General features: G+C 41.5%; 1 protein-coding gene across 1 annotated transcript in view; it reads left to right on the forward strand.

The window, feature by feature from the left end:
• Positions 1-10775, forward strand: part of DNAJC12 (DnaJ heat shock protein family (Hsp40) member C12) — a 43672-nt gene extending 32897 nt beyond the window's left edge. Inside the window, exons 4-5 of the mRNA XM_002820896.6 lie at positions 1668-1872; positions 10235-10775. Of these exons, the coding sequence (XP_002820942.1) occupies positions 1668-1872; positions 10235-10329 (300 nt within the window). The 3' untranslated portion in view covers positions 10330-10775. The remainder of the gene's footprint in view (positions 1-1667; positions 1873-10234) is intronic.
• Positions 10776-24072: the final 13297 nt, after the last annotated feature.

Below are 24072 nucleotides of genomic sequence, written 5' to 3' on the forward strand. Positions count from 1 at the left end.
TCTACAGAGAAATCGGTAATACTTGCATTTATAATTTAGCAAATGGTTTTGAAGTGTTTAACTCTGCAACTATTCCCTTCCCACACATATTGTTGGCACCAGAAATCTCCCTCCTTATATGTTTTTGCATCGAAACTTCATCTAATTTTTAAAGTAGAATATTTTCTTTTTTTTTTGAGACAGAGTCTCGCTCTGTCACCCAGGCTGGAGTGCAGTGGTGCGATACCAGCTCACTGCAACCTCTGCCTCCCGGATTCAAGTGATTCTCGTGCCTCAGCCTCCTGGGTAGCTGGGATTACAGGCACACACTACCTTGCCCAACTAATTTTTGTTTTTTTAAGTAGAGATGAGGTTTCACCATGTTGGCCAGGCTGGTTTGGAACTCCTGACTTTGTGATCCATCCACCTCGGCCTCCCAAAGTGCTGGGATTACAGGTGTGAGCCACTGCGCCCAGCCTAAAATACAATGTTTTCTAATTGTATATATATATATAATCTTCTCATAGAAAATTTGGGAAATACAAAAACAAAAGATGTAATTCTGTTACACAGGCATAACTACAGTTACATTTTGGTGCCTTTCCTTCCCATTTCTTTTTCTTTTTCTTTCTTTCTTTTTTTTTTTTTTTTGAGACCGAGTCTTGCTCTCTGTTGCCCAGGCTGGAGTGCAATGGTGCGATCTCGGCTCACTGCAACCTCCGCCTCCTGGGTTCAAGCAATTTTCCTGCCTCAGCCTCCTGAGTAGCTGGGATTACAGGTGTGCACCACCACGCCCAGCTAATTTTTGTATTTTTAGTAGAGGCGTGGTTTCACCATTTTGGCCAAGGATGGTCTCGAACTCCTTGCCTCAAGTGATCCACCCACTTTGGCTTCCCAAAGTGCTGGGATTACAAGCATGAGCCACTGTGTCCAGCCTCTTTTCTTTTTCTTGTTAGGGTGAGAGCTGATTACATTTATTGGTGGCAATGACTGCTTTATGGGGTGGTTCTTGGATTTTGGGGTTGATTAGCCTGTGGACTGGTTATATTTGGAGAAGAGGATTCAGGATGACACTTCTTTGTAGTTGGGAAGAGATAGGTTGAAGGTGGGAATAAATGACTTCTTTGATTTGATTAGGGCAGAGAGCTAGAATATTTATAATTTTAGGGTGTTAAAGGCTATGTTTCCCTCTAGTCTTGAGTTGTGGTAATAGAGGTAGTGTGTCACTGTTTCTTAGTACTTCAGGAATAGCTTCCTACAATATCCCGATGAGGTTTTAAGAAATAGTTATGTATTATTTTGGTTGATGATAGGGCTAATGATTCCACTTGAAATATTCTTGATACAGCAAACTCAAAAGCGCTCTTTTTCACTGTATTCATTTGTTAGTTCGTCCATCCATCCCTCCATTCATTCATCCATCTGTCCAATTTTTAGATCTAATAGGAAATACATATACAGAACAGAAAATGAAAAAGGTACAAAAGGGTATATGGTGAAAAGTAACTATTAATAGTTGGATTAATTAATATCTGGATTAACTTATGAGTATCTTGTTAATAGTCAAGTCTAACATGCTGTTAATTAGCACTACAGTAGTAGGTCAGGCGTTACCACATATCAGACTTTAAATATAGAAAATCATATAATATCAATTTAATTTTTATCTCTGCTTTACATTAATTTAGTCAATGCACTGGGCTGTCAGAGGTAAAAAAGACCTGATGCTGGAAGAATCTGACAAGACTCATACCACCAAGATTGAAAATGAGGAATGGAATGAGCAAAGAGAAAGAAAGAAAGAGGAGCTGGCTTCAACCACAGAGAAAATGGAGACGAAAGAACCCAAGCCCCTAGAGAAGTCAGTCTCCCCGCAAAATTCAGATTCTTCAAGTAAGTCATGTTATATAACTGCAGAATGGAGAAGGTCTGAAATTAAAGAGCTTTGTTTATATTGCATTTATTCTTAACTTTTTCAATCTGCACAGCAGTGCCAAGTTTAAAGATTGGTTTAGCATCTTAAAAGACACTTAGCATTGACACCGAAACTAGAAGGTATTCCTCAGAAGGGAAACCTTGAGACAATTCTCAGTGTCTTTGGCTTTACTGAAATAATGCTAGTTAACATTGATTGAATGTTTACTATGTGCAGGAACACTCTTTATATATATTAGTTTACATTTATTATCTCATTTAATATTAATTTTATATGTATTAACTTATTCTCACTACAAGCTCGTGAGGCTGATATCAACATTATTCTCATTTTATAGATGAGAAAACCAAAGGCCAGGAGGTTGAGTAATTTGCTTAAAGCCATACAGCTTGTATGGGAAGGGAAAGGGGTCTGAACCAAGGCAGGTTGGCTTCAGAGTCAGTGTTCCAAGGCATTGCCCTATCCTATGATAATGCCTTATTGAATTTAATTAATTAATTTTTTTTTTTTTGAGATGGAGTCTCACTCTGTTGTCTAGGCTGGAGTGCCGTGGCATAATCTCAGCTCATTGCAACCTCTGCCTCCGGGGTTCAAGCGATTCTTGTGCCTCAGACTCCCCAGTAGCTGGGACTACAGGCACCGGCCACGATGCCTGGCTAAGTTTTGTATTTTTAGTAGAGATGGGGTTTCATCATGTTGGCCAGGCTGGTCTCGAACTCCTGACCTCAGGTGATCCTCCTGCCTGGGCCTCCCAAAGTGCTGGGATTACAGGTGTGAGCCACCACGCCCGGCCCAATAATGCCTTATCTGTAAATCGCTCTGTAGACATTCTGAATCATTTATAAATCCACTGAAGCAGAGTATTATAGTTTACCTCCTGGCTACCAAGCTACACTACCTGAGTTCACATCCTAGCTCTACTACTTATTATCTGTATTACTTGGCAAAGTTACTTAACTTCTCTAGACCTCAGTTTCTGCATCTATAAAATAGGGATTATAATAGTACTTGCTCATCTAGGTGCATTGCTGTGCACCTGTAGTCCTAGCTACTCAAGAGGCTGAGGCAGGAGGCTGGCTTAAGCCCAGGAATTCAAAGCTGCTGTGTGCGATGATCACTCCTGTGATTAGGTGCTTGCATTCCATCCTGGGTGACATAATGAGACTCCATCTCTTAAATAAAAAATAGTACCTTCTTATAGGGTTACCATGAGGATTAAATGGGGAGATACATACAAAATGCTTAGCACAGCGGTTCACATCTAGGAAGCCCTAGGTAAATGTTAGCTGTTTGTATAATTTGTCTATCTGACTATCTATCTAGCCATCCAACTAGTTTGGATGTGTTATATATACACACATTGTATACACACATTGTAACTGTCCTTCAAATTATTACGTGTTGATTCTCAGGGTTGTGATGTAGCACCCTATTAGAATTTAGCCTTTAAGCAGAACGTTCCTGAACACCCTAGAACACTTGTATTCAAAAGAAGATAGTTAGATGGCTTGTGGTGGATTATAGTCTTTTGAGAAATAGTCACTTCAAATCTGTCTTTGGGGAGAACTTTTACCTGTTCTCTTCTTGCTGGGAATGAAGATTCATAGAGTTTGATTCAGATGTCTCTGTTGGTTACCCAAGAGATGGCTGTGGAGTCTGCACATTGATTGCATCACCCAGTAACTGGAAATGGTTATAATTTAACAAACTGATCAAAGGAGAAGCCCGAAATGTAGAAAAACAGTGTTTTAAGCAAACACAGGAGTACAATCACTCCCCTACATGTAAAGACGATGAATGTTCAGTTTTGTGTGTCTTGAACCCCTGGGGGTTCCCCGAGTCTTTCTGTTTCTGTCAGATTCAGACCAAGTCTGTGCACACCAGAATTAGGTGTAGTGTGGGTGGGAGATACTTCAGAGACTCAGGCATGATGCTGAGGCCTCTTGAACCCCTCTCATAGGATTCTATGAAATTTTCCTTCTTTTTTAAAAAACAGTCATTTAGATACTGAATAAAAACAAAAGTAGTATAGACTTGCTGTTAAAAAATTCAAAGAATCATATATAGCCAGGTTGCCAACCTTCTCTGCTGCTATTTCTTGAAGTAACCAAGGCTGACACTCAGGTGTGTTTCCTTCCACTATTCTCTATGCTAACACAGGTGTGTATATGTGCACTTGTGAGAGCTTTAAAAGTAAAGAATGGGGTTATACTGTACACATTTCTCTGTGTTACCCAGTGGTTAAGAATGTGGGCTCAGCTTTTCACTGATGAGTTATATGACCTTGGGCAAGCTAGTTAACCCCTCTGCATCTATGTCTTCTTAGTTATATAATGGTCAAAATATTAGTGTCTACCTCATAAGATTTTTTTTTTTTTTTTTTTGAGGAGTAAATAACATAATTGTCTGGCTGCAGTGGCTCACACCTGTAATCCTAGCAATTAGGGTGGGTGAGGTGGGCGGACTGCTTGAGGCCGGGAGTTTGAGACCAGCCTGGGCAACATGGTGAAACCATCTCTAAAAAAAATATGAAAATTAGCCAGGAGTGGTGGTGTGTGCCTGTAATCCCAGTTACTTGAGCCCGGGTGTGTGTGGGGGGATGTTGAGGCAGCAGTGAGCTGCGATTGCACCACTGTACTCCAGCCTGGGTGACAGAATGAGATCCTGTCACAGACACACGCACACATACACACACACAATAACTTAATATATGTAAAATATTTAGACCAGTACCAGGCACATCGTAAACACTTTTTTATTGTTAACTTTTATTATTAGGGGACTTCTCTCTAAATCCTTACATTCAGAATGAATTCCTGCTTTTTAACAGCTGATAACATTCCATAGTGTAGCTATATATTATGTCAAAGTCAAACAAAAATATAGATTCGAATCTCTATGTAAAACATTTTACTTGGGAAAATATATAAAAACTACATTGCAATTCAAGGCATACACACAGATGGGATGGTCTTTGGTGTGTCTGAAGAACAAATAAAATGTTGGGGGTTTTATTAGAAAGAGAAATGTTACATATTGTTATGAAAGAAAACTCTGGCACTAGCAAAGTTTTTGGGAGCTAGTAAACTCTAATTGGTGAGTGACGGCAATAGGAAAAACTAGCCTTAGAGGCAAGGCAGGTCATTTCGGCAGCTGGCTTGTGATAGAATTCTTGGGCAGGCATTTGTGTCCTGAGTGCTTTTCTTTTCCTCTCCCTGGTTCTCGGCTCTAATTTACTTGGGTAATAACAGATAATGCCAATTCATATAATCAATTTTCACATATAATTTACTCAGAACAAATTGTGATGCCAGTTTTGATGTCTTCATATTGTGATATGTATGCTATTGTTTAAGAATGAAGTGGAGCCAGCTGCAGTGGCTTGGGCCTGTACTTCTAGAACTTTGGGAGGCTGAGGTGGGAGGATTGCTTGAGTCCAGGAGTTCGAGACCAGCTTGAGCAACATAGCAAGAGCCCTGTCTCTACCAAATTAAAAAACCATTAGCTAGGTATGGTGGTGTGTGCCTGTAGTCCCAGCTACTTGGGAGGCTGAGGCAGGAGGATTGCTTGAGCCCGGGAGTTTGAAGCTGCAGTGAGCTATGATCCTGCCACTGCATTCCAGCCTGGGTGACAGAGAAAGACCCTGTGTCTCCCTGTGTCAAAGAAAAAAAAAAAAAAAAAAGGAATGAAGTGGAGGGGATGGGAATCATTGTTCTTTTTTTTTTTTTTTTTTTTTTTGAAACAGAGTTTCACTCTTGCTGCCCAGGCTGGAGTGCAGTGGCACTGTCTCAGCTCACTGCAACCTCCACCTCCTGGGTTCAAGCGATTCTCCTGCCTCAGCCTCCCAAGTAGCTGAGATTACAGGCACCCACCACCACACCTGGCTAATTTTCATGTTTTTAGTAGAGATGGGGTTTCACCATGTTGCCCAGGCTGGTTTAGAACTCCTGACCTCAGGCGATCTGCCCACTTTGGCCTCCCAAAGTGCTAAGATTACAGGCATGAGCCACTGCACCCAACTGGGAATCATTGTTCTAAAAAGCTGTTGTTGGAGAATTATGAAATTCTGCCACAGGTTGCATTTACAAGTATTTTCTTTATGATGTTTAAAAGATTATTGGCTTTTCTGACTAGTGCCTTAAAGCTAGAGTTGGATATATCAAAGTGCTGTTGCATGATTATTTATGATTTCATTTTACTGCAATGTAAATTTTTATAATGTCAGCATTTAAGGAATATTATTCCCGTCAACTTTACCAAGCCCTGAGTGGCTTCTTACATATTACTTTTCAGTATATTTGCTAATTTCCTCAAGCAGTAGTAGATATTCACTTTGGAATTTGCCTTTTTGATGTCTCTTCTGTGATGAGCAGCCACCAAATAGCCCCCATCACATTCTAATTCTTTATTGCAAACAGTAAAATATGAAGCACCGCATCTGAAAACCACTGGGCGAGAAAATCTCATTTTTACTTTCTTTCTGCTTAAATATGCAATAAATATGCATTCTGATAAATACAGTTCTAGAATAAAATAGTTTTGTGTAACATCTTGGAGTAAAAAAGAGAAAGACATTTTTTCTTTTTTTTTTTTGAGATGGAGTCTTGCTTTGTTGCCCAGGCTGGAGTGCAGTGGCACCATCTCGGCTCACTGCAACCTCTGCCTCCCGGATCAAGCTATTGTCCTGCCTCAGCCTCCCGAGTAGCTGGGATTACAGGCATCTGCCACCATGCCCGGCTAATTTTTTGTGTTTTTAGTAGAGATGGAGTTTCACCATGTTGGCCAGGCTGGTCTGGAACTCCTGACCTCGTGATCTGCCTACCTTGGCCCCCCAAAGCACTGGGATTACAGGCATGAGCCGCCGCTTCCCACCAAGAAAAATTTAAATATATGCAGTGATTTTGGTGTGCTGCCATGTCCCTGGGCACTACCTTCCTAGGCATTGCCAACCCTGTGCCTCCAGCCACAAATACTGTGACTCTGCCAGAGGGCTTGCTCTGGCAATGGAGCCTACTTGGCAGCAAATCAGCAGTCAGTAAGTGTCAGGGAGTAAATGCCCTTTGGATGACAATAATGAGTGGGAGTGGGAAGCTAAATTCCCCAGGTCCTTCACCCCTCACATGAGATAACTCTAAGAAGTTTTATATTGTCTCCCAGGGTTCCCCAGTGGGATCATTTGCAGTTACCCATGGCGATAACTTGTTTGATAATGTACCTTTTATAGCTTTGGTTCTCATTCTGCTGAGGTGCCACCTGGGATCACCTCCTAAATTAGCCACTTTGTTTCAAATTCTTTTTTTTTTTTTTGAAACAGAGTCTCACTCTGTCACCCAGGCTGGAGTGCAGTGGTCCAATCACGACTCACTGCAGCCTCGACCTCCTAGGCTCAGATGATCCTCCCACCTCTGCCCCCAAATAGCTGGGACTACAGGCGTGCACTATAGAGATGGGGTTTCGCCATGTTGCCCAGGCTGGTCTCAAACTCCTGTGGTCAAGTGATCCATTGGCCTCAGCCTCCCAAAGTGCTGGGATTATAGGTGTGGGCCACTGTGCTCAACCTGTTTCAAGTTCCTGTCTGCATGTCTATTTCTACGGGAACCCAAACTAGAAACCACATTTTTTTTTTTTTTTTTTTTTTTTTGACAGTCTGGCTCTGTTGCCCAGGCTGGAGTGCAGTGGCGTGATCCTGGCTCACTACAACCTCCGCCCCCTGGGTTCAAGCGATTCTTCTGCCTCAGCCTCCTGAGTAGCTGGGATTACAGGCGCGTGCTACCACGCCCAGCTAATTTTTGTATTTTTAGTAGAGATGGGGTTTCACCATGTTTGTCAGGCTGGTCTCAAATTCCCAACCTCGTGATCCGCCCGCCTCAGCCTCCCAACGTGCTGGGATCACAGGCGTGAGCCACCGCACCCGGCCAGAAACTACATCTTTTTAAACAAAAATGACACTTACTTACTACATAAAATGTGAGAAAATATGATCAAGCAAAAGGAAGAACATATAACTCACAATTTTATCATTTAGAGAAATATGTATTATCGATATTTTGGTATATTTTCATTTGTGTTAGTATATCTAAAAGGATCACACCATACATATTTTGTGAGTAAGTTTTAATTATATGAACAATTATAGCAATCAGAAACAATTTCCTTTTTGCTTTTTCCCCAAATGAAAATTCTTCAGATTTGTTTTCTCCAATAATTCTTTAAAAAGTGTCAGTGTAATCTGTTTTTCTGAGATAACCATTGTTAACTATTCTGTATATGCTTTTTCTGACTACATATTTATGTACTATATTAAAATATCAATGGAAGTGTATTTTATATATTATTCTGTAACCTGCTTTTTCATTAGCAATATTATTAACATAAAAAGACAAAAAGCATAGATGTTTATTGCAGAAAAATAAGAAAGTACAGATAAACAAAAAGCGTATAAAAAATGTAAATTGGCCGGGCACGGTGGCTGACACCTGTAATCCCAGCACTTTGGGAGGCTGAGGCGGGCGGATCACCTGAGGTCAGGAATTTGAGACCAGCCTGACCAACACGGAGAAACCCCGACTCTACTAAAAATACAAAAATTAGCCGGCTGTGGTGGCTCATGCCTGTAATCCCAGCACTCGGGAGGCTGAGGCAGGAGAATCACCTGAATCCGGGAGGCGGAGGCTGTGGTGAGCTGAGATCGCGCCATTGCACTCCAGCCTGGGCAACAAGAGCGAAACTCCGTTTCAGAAAAGAAGAAGAAGAAAAGAAAAAAGGAAAATCACATCTATTGTAACAATCCAGGGATAAATACTATTAATTTTGGTGTACCTTTTCTTATCTGTTTGTTTGTTTTTTGAGAGAGTCTCACTCTATTACCCAGGCTTGAGTGCAGTGTCACCCTCTCGGCACACTGCAACCTCCGCCTCTGGGGCTCAAGTAATCCTCTTGTCTTAGTCTCCTGAGTAGCTGGGACCACGGGCACATGCCACCACGCCCCCCTAATTTTTTGTATTTTTTTGTAGAGACGGGGTTTTGCCATGTTGCCCATGCTGGTCTCGAACTCCTGAGCTCAAGAGAGGCACCTGCCTCGGCCTCCCAAAGTGCTAGGATTACAGGCGTGAGCCACCATGCCTGGCCTTCTTTTTTTAGACTTAAAAAAATTTCACATAAATATTCATGTAAATAATGAGCTTAGGAATGAGATCATACTACATAAACAGTTTTGTTAACTGTCACTTAGCAATATGCTGTGAGCATTTTTCTATGATGGTAAATATTAAAATATTGTTAATGACGATATCAAAACCTTTTAACCAGCTTTCATTAGCTAAAGTTTAGAATGTTTCTTGGTTTGCAAAAAAAATTTATAAATGGTATCATTATAAACATCCTTACAGTTAAATTGTTGGGTGCATCCATTATTATTTCCTTAGGATACATTTCAAGAAGTAAAATTATTGGGTCAAAGGTTTATACTTTTTTTTTTTTTTTTTTTTTTTTTGAGACAGAATCTCGTTCTGTCGCCCAGGCCTGAGTGCAGTGGCGCTATCTCGGCTCACTGCAACCTCCGCATGCCGGGTTTACGCCATTCTGCTGCCTCAGCCTCCCGAGTAGCTGGGACTACAGGTGCCCGCCACCACGCCTAGCTAATTTTTTGTATTTTTAGTAGAGACGGGGTTTCACCATGTTAGCCAGGATGGTCTTGATCTCCTGACCTCGTGATTTGCCCGCCTTGGCCTCCTAAAGTGCTGGGATTACAGGTGTGAGTCACCGCGCCTGGCAAAGGTTTATACATTTTAACGAGTTTGATAAATATTGCCAAATTGCCGGCCAGAGGAGTTTTGCCAATTTATACTTCTAGTAGGGAAGGGAAATTACCTTCTTTTCCTCTGGTTTTCAACAATGTTGTTTATTATAACTAAAAAAAATCTTATTACCATGGAATTCAATTATAGTACTTGTATTTCAAGTGATCCTTTTGCCATTGACTTTTAACTTTTGAAAGGTTTTTGAAAACTGTGAAATTTGTTTCGAATTTCTTTGCATATGAATTGTCAAAATCCCCACCACCAGAGGCATCTATGTATTTCCTCTTATTAAGTATTTAAGCATGTGAGGTCTTACCATCCATATAAATTGTAATTCCTGTTCATAAGAATTCCAGTCTGTTTAAGTTAATCCATTTCTCTAAGATGTTAATAATTCATACCAAAGTCTTACCCTTACATTGTACCTGTTGCAGTGAAATATTACCCCCAAGCTGTTTTACTATAACAAGATTGACTTTTCCTACTCTGATTTTAAATATTTACTTTCTTTTCTTTAAAGGTTTTTCAGATGTGAATCATTGGCACCTTCGTTTCCGCTGGTCCAAGGATGCTCCCTCAGAACTCCTGAGGAAGTTCAGAAACTATGAAATATGAAATATCTGCTTCAAAAATGAGGAAGAGCAAGACTGTCCCCTATGCTGCCAAAATGCAGTCTTTGTTTATGTCTTAAAAATGTCATGTTTATGTCATGTCTGTGAATTGCTGAGTACTAATTGATTCCTCCATCCTTGAATCAGTTCTCATAATGCTTTTTAAATGAGAAAAATTCAGAAGACGAATTTCTTCCAATATTTGAATAAATTAAAGCTTTTAGATACAGAGTAGATTGTATTATATGCTTTTTCCTATTAATACTACTTATAGAAATCCATTAAAAAATCAATCTCTGTACAGCGTATTTAAATATTTCATTGACATACTGTGATCTCTATTAGTGATGGATGTATAAAAAATGTTTTCTTACCCTTGACTTACAATGAAATGTGAAATTACTTGTCTGAACCCTGTGGAGAGAAATAAATAATTTTCCCAAAGTTCATAAATGAATTTATAATTCAATTTTTTTCAAGGTCTTGCTCTGTCACCCAGGCTATACAGTGGCATAATCATAGCTCAATACAACCTCAAACTCCTGTGCTCAAATTATCCTCCTACCTCAGCCTACCTAGTAGCTGGGACTAGAGGCACATGCCACCATGTTTGGCCAATTTTTTATTTTCTGTAGAGTTGAGGTCTTGCTATGTTGCCCAGGCTAGTCTTGTACTCCTGGCCTCAAGTGATCCTCCCATCTTGGCCTCCCAAAGTGCTCAGAATACAGGCATGAGACACCATGCCCGGCCTTGATGGTATTTTAAAAATAATTTGAATAGATATTTCTAACCTAATTTTAAAAGTTATGATTTATTTGAGGAAAAAAATATATATGTATATATATTTTTTTGAGATGGAGTCTCACTCTGTCACCCAGGCTGGAATGCAGTAGCATGATCTCGGCTCACTGCAACCTCTGTCCCCTGGGTTCAAGTGATTCTCCTGCCTCAGCCTCCCAAGTAGCTGGGATTACAGATGCCTGCCACCACACCCGGCTAATTTTTGTATTTTTAGTAGAGACAGGGCTTCACCATCCTGGCCAGGCTGGTCTTGAACTCCTGACATTGTGATCCATTCGCCTCGGCCTCCCAAAGTGCTGGGATTACAGGTGTGAGCCACTGCGCCCAGCTGGAAATTATGTTTTTACAAGATTTCTTGTGTTATATAAGCAAGTGGTAATTTTTTTTTTTGAGATGGAGTCTCGCTATGTCTCCCAGGCTGGAGTTCAGTGTCATGATCTCAGTTCACTGCAACCTCCGCCTCCCACATTCAAGCGATCCTCCCGCCTCAGCCTCCTGAGTAGCTAGGATTACAAGAGTGTGCCACCACACCCAGCTATTTTTTAAATATTTTTAGTAGAGATGCAGTTTCACCAGTGGTCAGCCAGTTGACCAGTCTGGTATCAAACTCCTGACCTCAAGTGATCTGCCCACCTTAGCCTCCCAAAGTGCTGGGATCACAGGCATGAGCCACTGTGCCTGGCCGCAAATGATAAATTTATAAATTACATTCTAACTATCAAAATGAACCTGTTAGGTAATAGAACTTCTTTAGGTTGGAATTACTGATGAAAATATGTAGTCTATATTTACTTTTTAGCTTGCAAACAAGTGAATGAAAAATAAAGAAAAAAAGATTTTAGAGTAGAGGTTCCTTAGTCAGTGACAGAGTTTTCACTGGGCTACAGCACACTGAGAAAGATAAGAGTATAGTAAGTGCTGTGGTCTGAATGTTTATGTTCCTCCCAAATTCACATGTTGAAATCCTAACACCCAAGGTGATGGTATTAGGAGGTGATGCCTTTGGGAGGTGATTATGTCATGCGGGCTCACCCTCATGAATGGGATTAGTGCTCTTATGAAAGAGGATTGAGAGAGAGAGACCCCTTGCATTCCTTCCACCATGTGGGGACACAGCAGGAAGTCACCATCTGTAAGCCAGAAAGTGGGGTCTCACCAGATAATGAATCTGCCCTGATCTTGGACTTCCCGGTCTCCAGAAATGTGAGAAACAAAATATTGTTGTTTATAAGCTACCCAGTTTATGGTATTTTGTTAAGTAGCCCAGTGGACTAAGACAACAACTTTGTTTTCCATTTTTTTCCCACTCCCCTCCCCCACAGGCAGTGTCCTTTAAAAAGCTAAATTTATTCAGTATAAAGGGCTGTCTGTTATTTAGATGTCATGTCCTTCCAACCATTGTAGCTTATTTATTTATTTATTTATTTATTATTATTTTTTTTTGAGACGGAGTCTCTCTCTGTTGCCCAGGCCGGAGTACAGTGGCACAATCTCGGCTCACTGCAACCTCCACCTCCAGGGTTCAAGCAATTCTCCCTGGCTCAGCCTCCTGAGTAGCTAGGATTGCAGGTGCCCGCTACCACGACTGGCTAATTTTTGTATTTTTAGTAGTCACTCAAGGTTTTACCATGTTGACCAGTCTGGTCTCAAACTCCCGATCTCAGGTGATCCACCTGCCTCGGCCTCTCAAAGTGCTGGGATTACAGGCGTGAGCCACCACCCCCGGCCACCTGTTTTTTTTTTTTTTAACTTAAGTTTTTGTAAATTATTTTATTTCTTCCATGGTGATTTAGAAGGACTATCTTCAAACCAGCACAAATATTTCATAAATAATATCTGGCTATTTTGTAACCAATTGAGTAATTTGTTGCACAATAAGCCACCTCACATCTTTCAGCAAGAAATACATTAAATTTGAATAGTAAAGACGTTACACAATGAATTAGGACACGATTAAAATTTGCTTTAAATATTTCTTCGGGGGAAGGGACACCACACTTCTACTCAATGAAGAGGAACATTTTTACAGTTCAGAGGTCTTTTATTATTTTTTACACCTATTATGCCATGAATTCATAGGGAATAGGTTTCCAGCAGCTCAGGCGCCTTCCCATTGGTTCCCACAAAGTGCACTTCTCTGGGTGGAGCAGGCTGGCACTTCAGTTGAACCCAGGTACCTTTCTCATTGGCTTCCTTCTTTTTCTGACCATTTTCTTTCATGCGTTTCAGGAAGCTATCTCGGCTCTTAGAGTGTTTAATGTGCTCAATACGTACATTAATTCTCCTGGCAAGAATCTTGCCCTTAACTCATGTGTTTATAACAATGCCAACAGCGTGCAGTAACACTGTATAGTCTTCCGGTTTTGCCCTGGTAACACTTGTGGGGCATTCCTTTTTGAACAGTACCCATTCCCTTATGTCTACAATGTCACTTTTCTAATAGATTCACATATACGGGGTCAAAAGAACAAGTCCATGTTTTCTAAAAGGCCTAGAGAACATCTATGGGTGCTTCTCCTCTTTCCCTTTGTGTTTGTTATTTTGGCGAATTACTGGAAGAGAGCGGTTCCCGCCAAAAGCCAACAATTGCCTGTTATAATGCCTGCCTCACCCATGTAGGCATCCAAATAAATACCATATTGAACAAGTGAATTTTTGAATCTAAGAATCAGGGTTTTATTTATTTTTTTCTCTTTCCCACACTGTCTGATTTATAACACTGATGACTTTTAATGACTTGTCAAAGGCAAAAACACTTCACTCCCACGTTCCACTCTATTTTTGTTACAGACTCATTTCCCAATTGTCGACAAGATTGAGCACCAGCTCTTGTTTACTTTTCTTTCCCATAATGCCTGAAGCCTCCAACATGAAAAAGAGACGTTGCTCCACTTTAAGGGAGGTTTATGGTGGGGCAGGCTTGTACTAAGCACTTTATATACCTGATGCCATTTAACTTAGTAGCAGACCTTTTAAACTAAAACACTTAAAAATACTCCCCTGAACTCAAAGTATAAAAAGCGAGGGGACTGTGTTGTGATAATGCAGTTTTTTGAATGGAAAGTAAGGAAAACACGATGTTTCTTCAATAATTCAGTTCAGTTCCCCGGTGTGTCCAGCACAACTATAACTGGGTGTACATATATAGAATAGCGCACTTTCAATGCCGCTTATTTTTGCACTGTGGCTCAACTTCATGCCATAGCAAACTCATTATGAAAAGATATTTTTACTTAATGATTATTAACCTCTAAGATCAGCAGCTCTAAATGAAGATATTTTCTCTTATATTTGATACTGACTGAATGAGACACATACTTCTTGAGAATACTATGTGATAAATATACTAGCATTTGTGTAGGATACACACACACACATATATATATCATACACAATATACATATTTTGTAGAGATGGGGTCTTGCTGTATTGCCCAGGCTGGTCTCCAACTCCTGACCTCAAGTGATCCTCCTGCCTTGGCTTCCCAAAGTGCTGGGATTTTAGGTGTGAGCCACAACACCTGGCCTCTGTAGCATATAAAAAGGCTTATGTCATGTTTATGCCCTCAAGGAGCTGATATTCCAGTGAAGTAAGACAGGTGTGTGAATATCTGTCAGTTTAAAAGGAGTGTATTGAATTAGTTTAAATACGTAATGTGCTTAGAACATGAGGAGTAAGCACTATGTGTATTAGTTCCCATTCTTACTGCATTAGTGTGTGTTGAGGCACTATTTCTTACATATCTTTCCTTAGATATCCCATGCATTTACACACATATATGTGTTTCTGTTCTTTACACAAATGGTAGCATAGTATAGCCACTGCTGAATAACTCCCATTTACTCAGTTAATATATCTTGGGAGTTTTTTCATTTTAGTGTGTGAATGCTACTTTATTGTTTTTACCTGCTACGTAGCATTCCATTGTGTGGATGAACCATACTTTTTTCTTTTCTTTTTTTTTTTTTTTTTTTGTTTGAGACAGAGCTTCGCTCTTGTCGCCCAGGCTGGAGTGCAATGGCGCCATCTCGGCTTACTGCAACCTTTGCCTCCCGGTTTCGAGCGATTCTCCTGCCTTAGCCTCCTAGGTAGCCAGGATTACAGGTGCCCACCACCATGCCCAGCTAAGTTTTGGAACCACACTCTTTTTTTTTAACTTGTCCTCTATTGATGCTTTTTCAAGCTATTTACAATTTTTTTGCAATCACAAATAGCACTGTAATGAACAGCTTTGTAAAAAGTATTTCTTCTATGTAAAGTATACCTGTAGGATAAATGCCCAGCACTGGAATTTCTGGATTAAAGAGTATGTATGTGCATTTAGAATTTGATTACCATGTTCTCAGGAAAGCAATAGGTGCAATTTGACAGGTTTCAGAGATCTTAGGGCCACTGGATTAAACAACCCAGGAAACAATGCTTATTCACTGAGATTCTTGCCTTTAGATTTTTTTTCACTCTAGACTGGACTTTGTTGAGTGGCTCAGCCTGAGGCACTGTGCTTATGGAATAATTTACCCAGCATCTTTCCTAGCCCCTAATACCAGGGACTGCCCAAGATATAAAGCAATAATAAAACCAGAGTACACATTTCTTCTGGCACCTTCCACAGAGAGAGAGGAGAACAGGTTTTTTTTTTTTTTTTTCAGTGCTGTGGCTACTTGCCTTCTGGGTATCCTGAAATGTTGAAATACAATTCTAGAACATTTTTGTTCTTTTAAGTAAAGGGCAATTCAACAGAGCAATGCTGGGAAACCTAGGCAGAATTCACAATTTCCAATGAATACAAATAATTTTCAGTACCTGGACATATTCCCAGCCTGACAAAAATATGCTCCTTGGTGAGCAAATTAGAAATACAGAAAAGACTTTGCAGATATTCCATATATCACAGAGCTGGATAAGGAGAAGATAAGGTTGTTTTCATGCTTATGAATTTTCATATCCTTTCGCTGCCCAGATCTGATGGTGGTTACAAGATCAATCACAGCAGCAAGCGTTGATGACTAATATAGTTATTGAGAGGAGTCTTTAATTTCCTGGAGGCAAACACCATTACTTGCCACTTCTACACCACAGACGGGAGTTGCCAGGACTACTGGGGAGTCAGTGATGGAAGAAATTATAAAACTGATGCAATTACTGAGAAAATGATGAAATGTCTCACAATGAAAGGCTTCAATTCCCTTCAATTTCAGGTTCTGTGATATGCATCAGTGTGGCCTTGTCCACAGTATTATTACTTCTCAGCTGTCTGTGGCAACTCACCCTCACTGTGGGAGAATACTTTGCATCAGGCAGTTCATTCTTACCCTTTCTCCTCCCACCTGGCCTCTTTTGTTTCTTCCAACATTTGTGCCTTGATTATTTCTTAAGTTATTTGTGGAATTTAAGAGAGGTTTGTGAAGAAGTGCATCTTTCTCTGGTTCTAAACTACTGTGGGACTTAGGGCAAATTACTTGCGCTCCCTGATACAGTTTCTTCTACCTGTGGCTAGATAAAAGGATCTCCCCTTTGTAGAACACAGGATCTTGGCCAAGGACTAGCCCCAAAGTTGGCCATTTCAGGACCTTGGGTGGGAGCCAGGACACTGTGGGAACTGGCAAGGAATTTGTAGGCCAAAAGTGGAAGTCAAGGATTGTCAGGGACATGGAAGGCAGAGAAAGAGGATGTGTTTTCTCCATCATTCCTTTCTAATAACTCGTCCTTTCTTACTAGTCTTTTAAGTAAAAGGACAGAGACAGAAAGGGAAAGATTACACTTAATTAGGTACATCTATATACAACAGCCCCAAACACCTCAATTATCTTTTCACATTCAGCTGAGTTTGATGCCATTCTAGACAGCATCCCACCTTTAAAGACAAGGGTGAAATTTCTATAGTAAATACTTTCCAGTTCATTAGAGCTGGAAATGAGGCTCTAAACCAGGTCTAATAATAATACCAACAGTAACTACTACCTTTAATATTAATAATTTCCAAAGCATTTCCTGATATAACTTGCTCGAATCTCACAACTAATCTCATTTCAATGTAGCTTTTGTTACATTTTAAAAACCACAATAGAATGGAAAACATTTTTTTTTTCTTAAACCACTGGTTCTCAACCTTGGATCCAATGGGGAATATGAAAACCCTGGTTCTCACCAGCGACATTGTGAAGTATATATTTGGTCTTTGTTTCTATTTACAGTCATAGGGCTCTTAAAACCCTTGGAATCTCTGGAATGATGTGTCTTTTGTATGCTAATGAGATGACTGGTGGCAGGATGCAGCTTGGTCACTGGAAAGACCATGGCATGATTAGAAGGTTGGAACTTTCAGCCTTACCCCCCAGGAGAAGAGAGAAGGGCTGAAGGTTGAGTTGATCACCAATGGCCAATGATGTAATCAATGATGCCTACCTAATGAATCCTGCATAAAAACACAAAAGGACAGGGCTTGGGGAGGGGCTTCTGGGTAGCTGAACACATGGAAGTTCTTGAAGGGTGGTGCCTGGAGAGAACACAGAAGCTCCACGCCCCTTCCCACATAGCTTGCCCTATGCATCTCTTCCACCTGGCTGTTCACCTTGGGAAAGAAAAGAAAGAAACTTTTTTTGAGATGGAGTCTTGCTCTGTCCCCAGGCTGGAGTGCAGTGGCGCGATCTCGGCTCATTGCAACCTCCATCTACCGGGTTCAAGCAATTCTCCTGCTGGGATTACAGGCATGCACCACCATGCTCAGCTAATTTTTGTATTTTTAGTAGAGACAGGGTTTCACCATGTTGGCCAGGATGGTCTTGATCACCTGACCTTGTGATCCACCTGCCTTGGCCTCCCAAAGTGCTGGGATTACAGGCGTGAGCCACTGCACCTGGCTGAAAAATAAACTCTTTATATTAATTTTGCCTCAGTCTTTTTTTAGGTCGACAACCTGTATTCTTTGTAATATCATATATAATAAATGAGTAAATGTAAGTAAAGGATTTCTCTGATTTCTCTGAGCCACTCTAGCAAATTAATGAAACCCAAGGAGGGGGATGGTGGCAACCCTGATTTACAGTCAGTCGGTCAGAACCATAGGACAAAACCTGGGGCTTGCAATTGGTATCTGAAGTCGGGGAGAATCTTGTGGGACTGAGTCCTCACTCTATGGGATCTCATGCTATCTCCAGGTAGACAGTGTCACAATTAAATTGAATTTGAGGACACCTTGCTGGAGAATCTGCTGGATAATTGACTAGTTGGTGGTGGGGAGAAATCCCCACAGATTTTAGTTACCAGAGGTGAAGCATTCTGCATAATAGAGGAGGGTAGGCAAAACGCTTTGGTTTTCCCAGTATCTCAATACCACTCCACTCCACCAACCCCAGATTTCATGTTTCTGGGTAGGAATTTTACAACTCTCAGGTAATTCTAACGTGCCACTAAGGTTGAGGATCATGGTGGCTTAAACGATACAAGCTGTAGGTGAAATGGTTAATGTCTTGGTGGCTCTCCCTCTTCCGTGTCACCTGTTATTTTTAGGAGTCGCCATGACCCGAGGTGCACTCCGCTTGAGCTCCCAAACGGGTCTATGACCTACGGCGGCCCCTGTCTCTGCCCTAATTCTCTGATCCTCATCTCCATCTTGGAGCGCCCCCTGCTGCTGAGTACCTGCTGGTGGAAGAAAGGCGGCCTCCTCTACTGGCAGCTTCCTTCTGGCCAGACTTCTCTTGAACAGTTTCTCAGGGTCTGGAACTCACCCTTTAACCATGCGGCCACAGATCCTGACTGTCGGGCCTGGTAGGAAGCACAGTCCTAGCTTTCTCTGACCATCTCCCTCCTCTCTCATCTTGTTCCCATGCAAATACCTTTCCTCCCCAAGCTTCAAAAAAGAAACACCTAGGCCAATAAAGGACAAAAGATTCCACAGTGTGTGCGTGTAAAGGGAGAGTGATGTGTCTCCACTAGTAGCAGCTAGCTAAAAATACTGTTTTAGAAATTCCAATAGTGTTCAAACAAGGTGGGACAGAAAATGTTAGAAATTGAAGCTGTCAATCATTTGACGTGAAGGTTGTTCATCAAACAATACTTAAAGAGAAATAGCTGTGTAGTGTTAGGCAAGTCCCTTCTCTGAATGTTTCCTCCCTTGTAAAATGAGGAAATATAAAATTAAACTAGGAAAATTGTGAATCAAAATCAGACTGACTGATTTAAAAAGTTATTTTCAGGTCTAAATTCAAGGACTCAGGGAGTTTCTTTATCACAGCAGGGCCGCTACTGGCAAAACACACATTGTTCATGGTGTAAAGTGTGTTGGTGAAGAGGGTAGCTCTGGGGATGGCACTTAGGAGCAGTGTGACATTAGGCAAGTTCATTAACCTCCCTGTGCCTCAGTTTCCTTATCTGTAAATCTGTAAAATGGAGATGGCAACTACCTTTGTGTAGGACACAAAATATTAGCTGTTAATAGTAGTGTTATAGTTTTTTTTTTTTTCCCTTAAAGATGGAGTCTTGCTCTGTCACCCAGGCTGGAGTGCAGTGGCACCATCTTGGCTCACTGCAACCTCCGCCTCCCAGGTTCGAGTGATTCTTCTGCCTCAGCCTCCTGAGTAACTGGGATTACAGGTGTGCAGCACCATGCCCAACTAGTTTTTTTTTTTTTTTTGAGACGGAATTTCGCTCTTTTTGCCCAGGCTGAAGTGCAATGGCATGATCTCGGCTCACTGCAATCTCTGCCTCCCGGATTCAAGGGATTCTTTTGCCTCAGCCTCCTGTGTAGCTGGGATTACAGGCGTGCACCACCATGCCTGGATATTTTTGTATTTTCAGTCGAGACGGGGTTTCACGATGTTGGCTAGGCTGGTCTCAAATTCCTGACCTCAGGTGATCCACCCACCTCGGCCTCCCAAAGTGCTGGGATTACAGGTGTGAGCCGCTGTGGCCTGCTAGTAGTGCTAGTAATTTGAATGTGATGTCCTCCCCAAAATTCATGTGGAAATTTAGTTTCCATTGTGGTGATATTTGGAGGTGAAGCCTTTCGGGAAGTGATTAAGTTGTTATAGAGCAAGCAATGGGCTTGCTGCCCAACACCCGTAGAAGCCAATACTGTGGTACTGGCTTTTGAGAAAAGAAAGGCCTTATTGTAAGTCAACTGGTAAGGAGATTGGAGGCAATGCTAAAATCTGTCTCTCCAACCTGGGAGCTGGGGCAGATTTTATAGGCAGAGGGTAATAAGGCATGATCTGGTTAGATCTTGCCATGAGATGATGCTGGGAGGTGTGATCTGACTGGATCATGCCATGGGGTGAGGCCAGGGCTTGATCTGATTGGATCATGGATCATGCCATGATGTGCTTGCTTCTTAATTCAGTTCTGGTTCCTTGGTCCGAGCACTTAGGTTCCACCTGTGGTTGCATGCTTGGTTCATCTGAGCGTGATGAGGTTATTTAACTTGCAACCTGGGGGTCCATGGGAATTGAAAAGCAACTCACCATTTTATCACACAAAGTAGAACCTAATTGGGTTGGTTCTGTGGTTAAGAGTCCTTAAGGCTCTACCCTCATGTATGTATGAATGCCCTTATAAAAGGGGCTTCAGAGAGAGTTTGCCTTCTTGCTCTCCCCTTCCTTCAGCCATGCGAGGACACAGTGTTCCTCCCACCTAAGGATGCAGCAACAAGGCACCATCTTGGAAGCAGAGACTGGGCCCCCACCAAACACCAAACCTATGGTGGTGGACTTCCCAGCCTCCAGAACTGTAAGAAATAAATTTCTGTTATTTGTAAACCGCCCAGTCTGTGGTATTTTGTTATAATGGCACAAATGGACCAACGCAAGTAGCAACTGGGAAAGAAAATTAGAGAGTCACTAAAACTATTTTTTTCATCACTTTCCCATTTTCTAGAATAGTGCTCCAGCATCACCCAGAAGCTTGTAACAAATGTGAGTTTTTGGACCCCACCCCAGACCCACTGAATCAGAATCTGTGAGGTCTAAGGCCCAGGAATTTTTTTTTTTTTTTTTTTTTTTTTTTTGAGGTGGAGTCTTGCCCTGCTGCCCAGGCTGGAGTGCAATGACACGATCTTCGGCTCACTGCAACCTCTGCCTCCCAGGTTCAAGCCATTCTCCTGCCTCAGCCTCCCAAGTAGCTGGGATTACAGGTGCCCGCCACCATGCCCGGCTAATTTTTGTATTTTTAGTAGGGAAGGGGTTTCACCATATTGGCCAGGCTGGTCTCTTGGCCAGGTTGGTCTTGAACTCCTGACCTTGTGATCTGCCTGCCTTGGCCTCCCAAAATGTTGGGATTACAGGTGTGAGCCACCATGCCCGGCCAGAATTTATTTTAACAGCCTCTCCAGGGGATGCTTTTGCATGCTAAAGTTTTAGCAGAACTGTTTTAGAATCTTGCTCCTCAAAATGTGGTCCAAAGCTCAGCATCATAAGCATTTGAATTTATTAGACTTGCAGAATCTTGGGCCCCACTTTGGATCTGCTAAACTGTAATCTGTGTTTTAGCAAGATCCCCCAGTGTTTCCATGCTCAATAAACCTTGAGAAGCATTGCCCTAGAAATGTATCTCTAATATGATAGCCAATAAGCATACATGGCTATGAAAATTAAAATTAATTAAAATTAAATAAAATTCAACATATAGTTCCTTATTCACACTAGCCACATTTCGAGTACTCATGGAGCTAGTGGTTCCCATATTGCACAGTACAGATTATAGAACATTCCCATCATCTCAGTAACTTCTATAGGACAGTGCAGCTTTACAATAATCATTACCATTATCTTTTATAACCATAGGGCATCTGGGAGGAGCAGATTGCCTGAGACAAAGTTGACAAGCTAATGTTTATAAAGCTAGGCGGGTAAAGTAAATGAGTGAAGTAGGCCAATTATGAGAGAACCAGGAGCACAAACACAATAAGTGGCCAATGATACTCAACCCACATGCTGGGGCTACAGTAGGAAGTGGCGGGGACTGTGGTAACCTAGAAAAAGCATGTTTTGATCCAGCCAGTAGTTATTAGGGAGGAGGCTAGGCCCAGGATAGGCTGGGCTAGGCAGTTCTATTTTTGTTTGAGAAGCTAGAAATTTGGATTTTTATGATTCTTAAATTTTGATCACTAAATTAAAAATTAAAAAATGATGTACTGAGGCCAGGTGTGGTGACTCACACTTGTAATCACTTTGGGAGGCCAAGGAGGGAGGATTGCTTGAGCCCAGGAGTTCAATACCAGCCTGGGCAACATAGTGAGACCCTCTCTCTATAAAACACACACACAAAAAATTAGCCAGGCATGGTGGTGCATGACTGTAGTCTCAGCTGAGGTGGGAGGATCACTTGAACCCAGAGGTTGAGGCTGCAGTGAGCTGTGATCGCAACACTGTATTCTGGTGTAGGGGACAGAGGGAGACTCTGTCTAAAAAAAAAAAAAAAAAAAAAAGCTATACACTATACACTGTACGGTCCAAGGAAACATTCCTGAAGGCCTAATTTCATTTTGGTGTTGCAACCTGGAGATCACACTGGCCTGTTCTGCCTTGTGATAAAAGAAATACTTCAGCCAGATTAAGTTTAAAGGAGTTTAATTGAGCAATGAATGATTCATGAATTGGGCAGACCCCAGAATCATAGCAGATTCACAGAGACTCCAGTGCAGCCACGTGGTGGGAGAAAATTTATAGACAAAAAAAGGGAAATGATGTACAGAAATTAGAAGTGAGGTACAGAACAGGTGGATTGGTTGCAGCTCCACATTTGCCTTATTTGAACACAGTTTGAACACTCAGCAGTCTATGAGTGGCTGAAGTATGGCTACTGGGATTGGCCAACATTCAACCACTGTTACAGGTACATACTACTAAGTTAGGTTTTCAATTTTGTCCGCCTATTAAGCTAGGTTACGGTTTGTCCACAAGGACTCAAATATACAAGTACGGAATCCTTCTCAGGCCATGTTTAGTTTGCTTTAATACTTGCCAAGTTCAGCTGTTTGTCTTGTTTATATCTTCCTTTCCTAACTCCTTTTCTTCTTTCTCCTCTTGTTTTGATCTTGCCTTTGCTTTCCCTTCCCTTTTCTTCTTCTCTTCCTCCTCTTCTAATTTTCTTTCATTCAGTAAGCATTTATCGAATGTGCCAGGCACTGCAGTAGGGACTCAGGGTAAAAAGATGAACCAATATTGCCCCTTCCCTCAAAGAGCCCATAGTTTAATGGGGGCTCGGACATGCATGTAGATAATGACAGGGCAATTTGAGAAGTGGTATAGTAGAAACATGTTCAAAGCCTTATAGAGTGGTAGATAAAGGAGCAAGCCAACTTTGTGGGGGAGGAGTCAGAGAGGTCTTCATGGAGGTATGGATATCTGCACTGGCTTTTGAAGAATGCATAGGAGTTCTCCAGGATGAAGAGCTAGGATGACAGGCAAGAGGGTATTTTTAGTGGAAGGAACAGTGTGGAGGCTTCACAGCACTTAGTGTGTTTGGAAAGTGAAAGTTTCTAGGTGGCTGATGTGTAGGGCATGTACAGTTGCACACGAGACTTCCTTGTTCTTAAAAGTCTGCCAGCTAGCCTCTCCCCACTGCTGTTTAAGCCACCTCACTGCCTTTCCGCAGGCTCCTTTCACCATGGCCTTGAGGCTCCTGGATCCACCATCTTCCTCTTGGCTCCTCTCTTCACCTTACCTCTGCTGTCTCTCTTTTTCACTCCTTCCCTCCCACTAAGATTTCCCTCCATCCACTTTAAATTCTTATCATTCAGAGCAGTTCAGAAATCCTCAAACCCCCACTCCCACAGTCAATTTCAGTGAGTGAAGTCATCTAATGTTCAACTCCACCAGAGGGAGAAAAAAGATGCTGAGATTGTTAGCCCACCTCCTAGGAAGATGGTTTAAATATCATTGACTCTGAGGACCTTATTTGAATACTGATTCAAACTGTTATAGTACCAAGATAATTTATGAGACAATGCAAA

Source organism: Pongo abelii, chromosome 8, assembly GCF_028885655.2.
Source record: "Pongo abelii isolate AG06213 chromosome 8, NHGRI_mPonAbe1-v2.0_pri, whole genome shotgun sequence".
Taxonomy (NCBI): Eukaryota; Metazoa; Chordata; class Mammalia; order Primates; family Hominidae; genus Pongo; species Pongo abelii.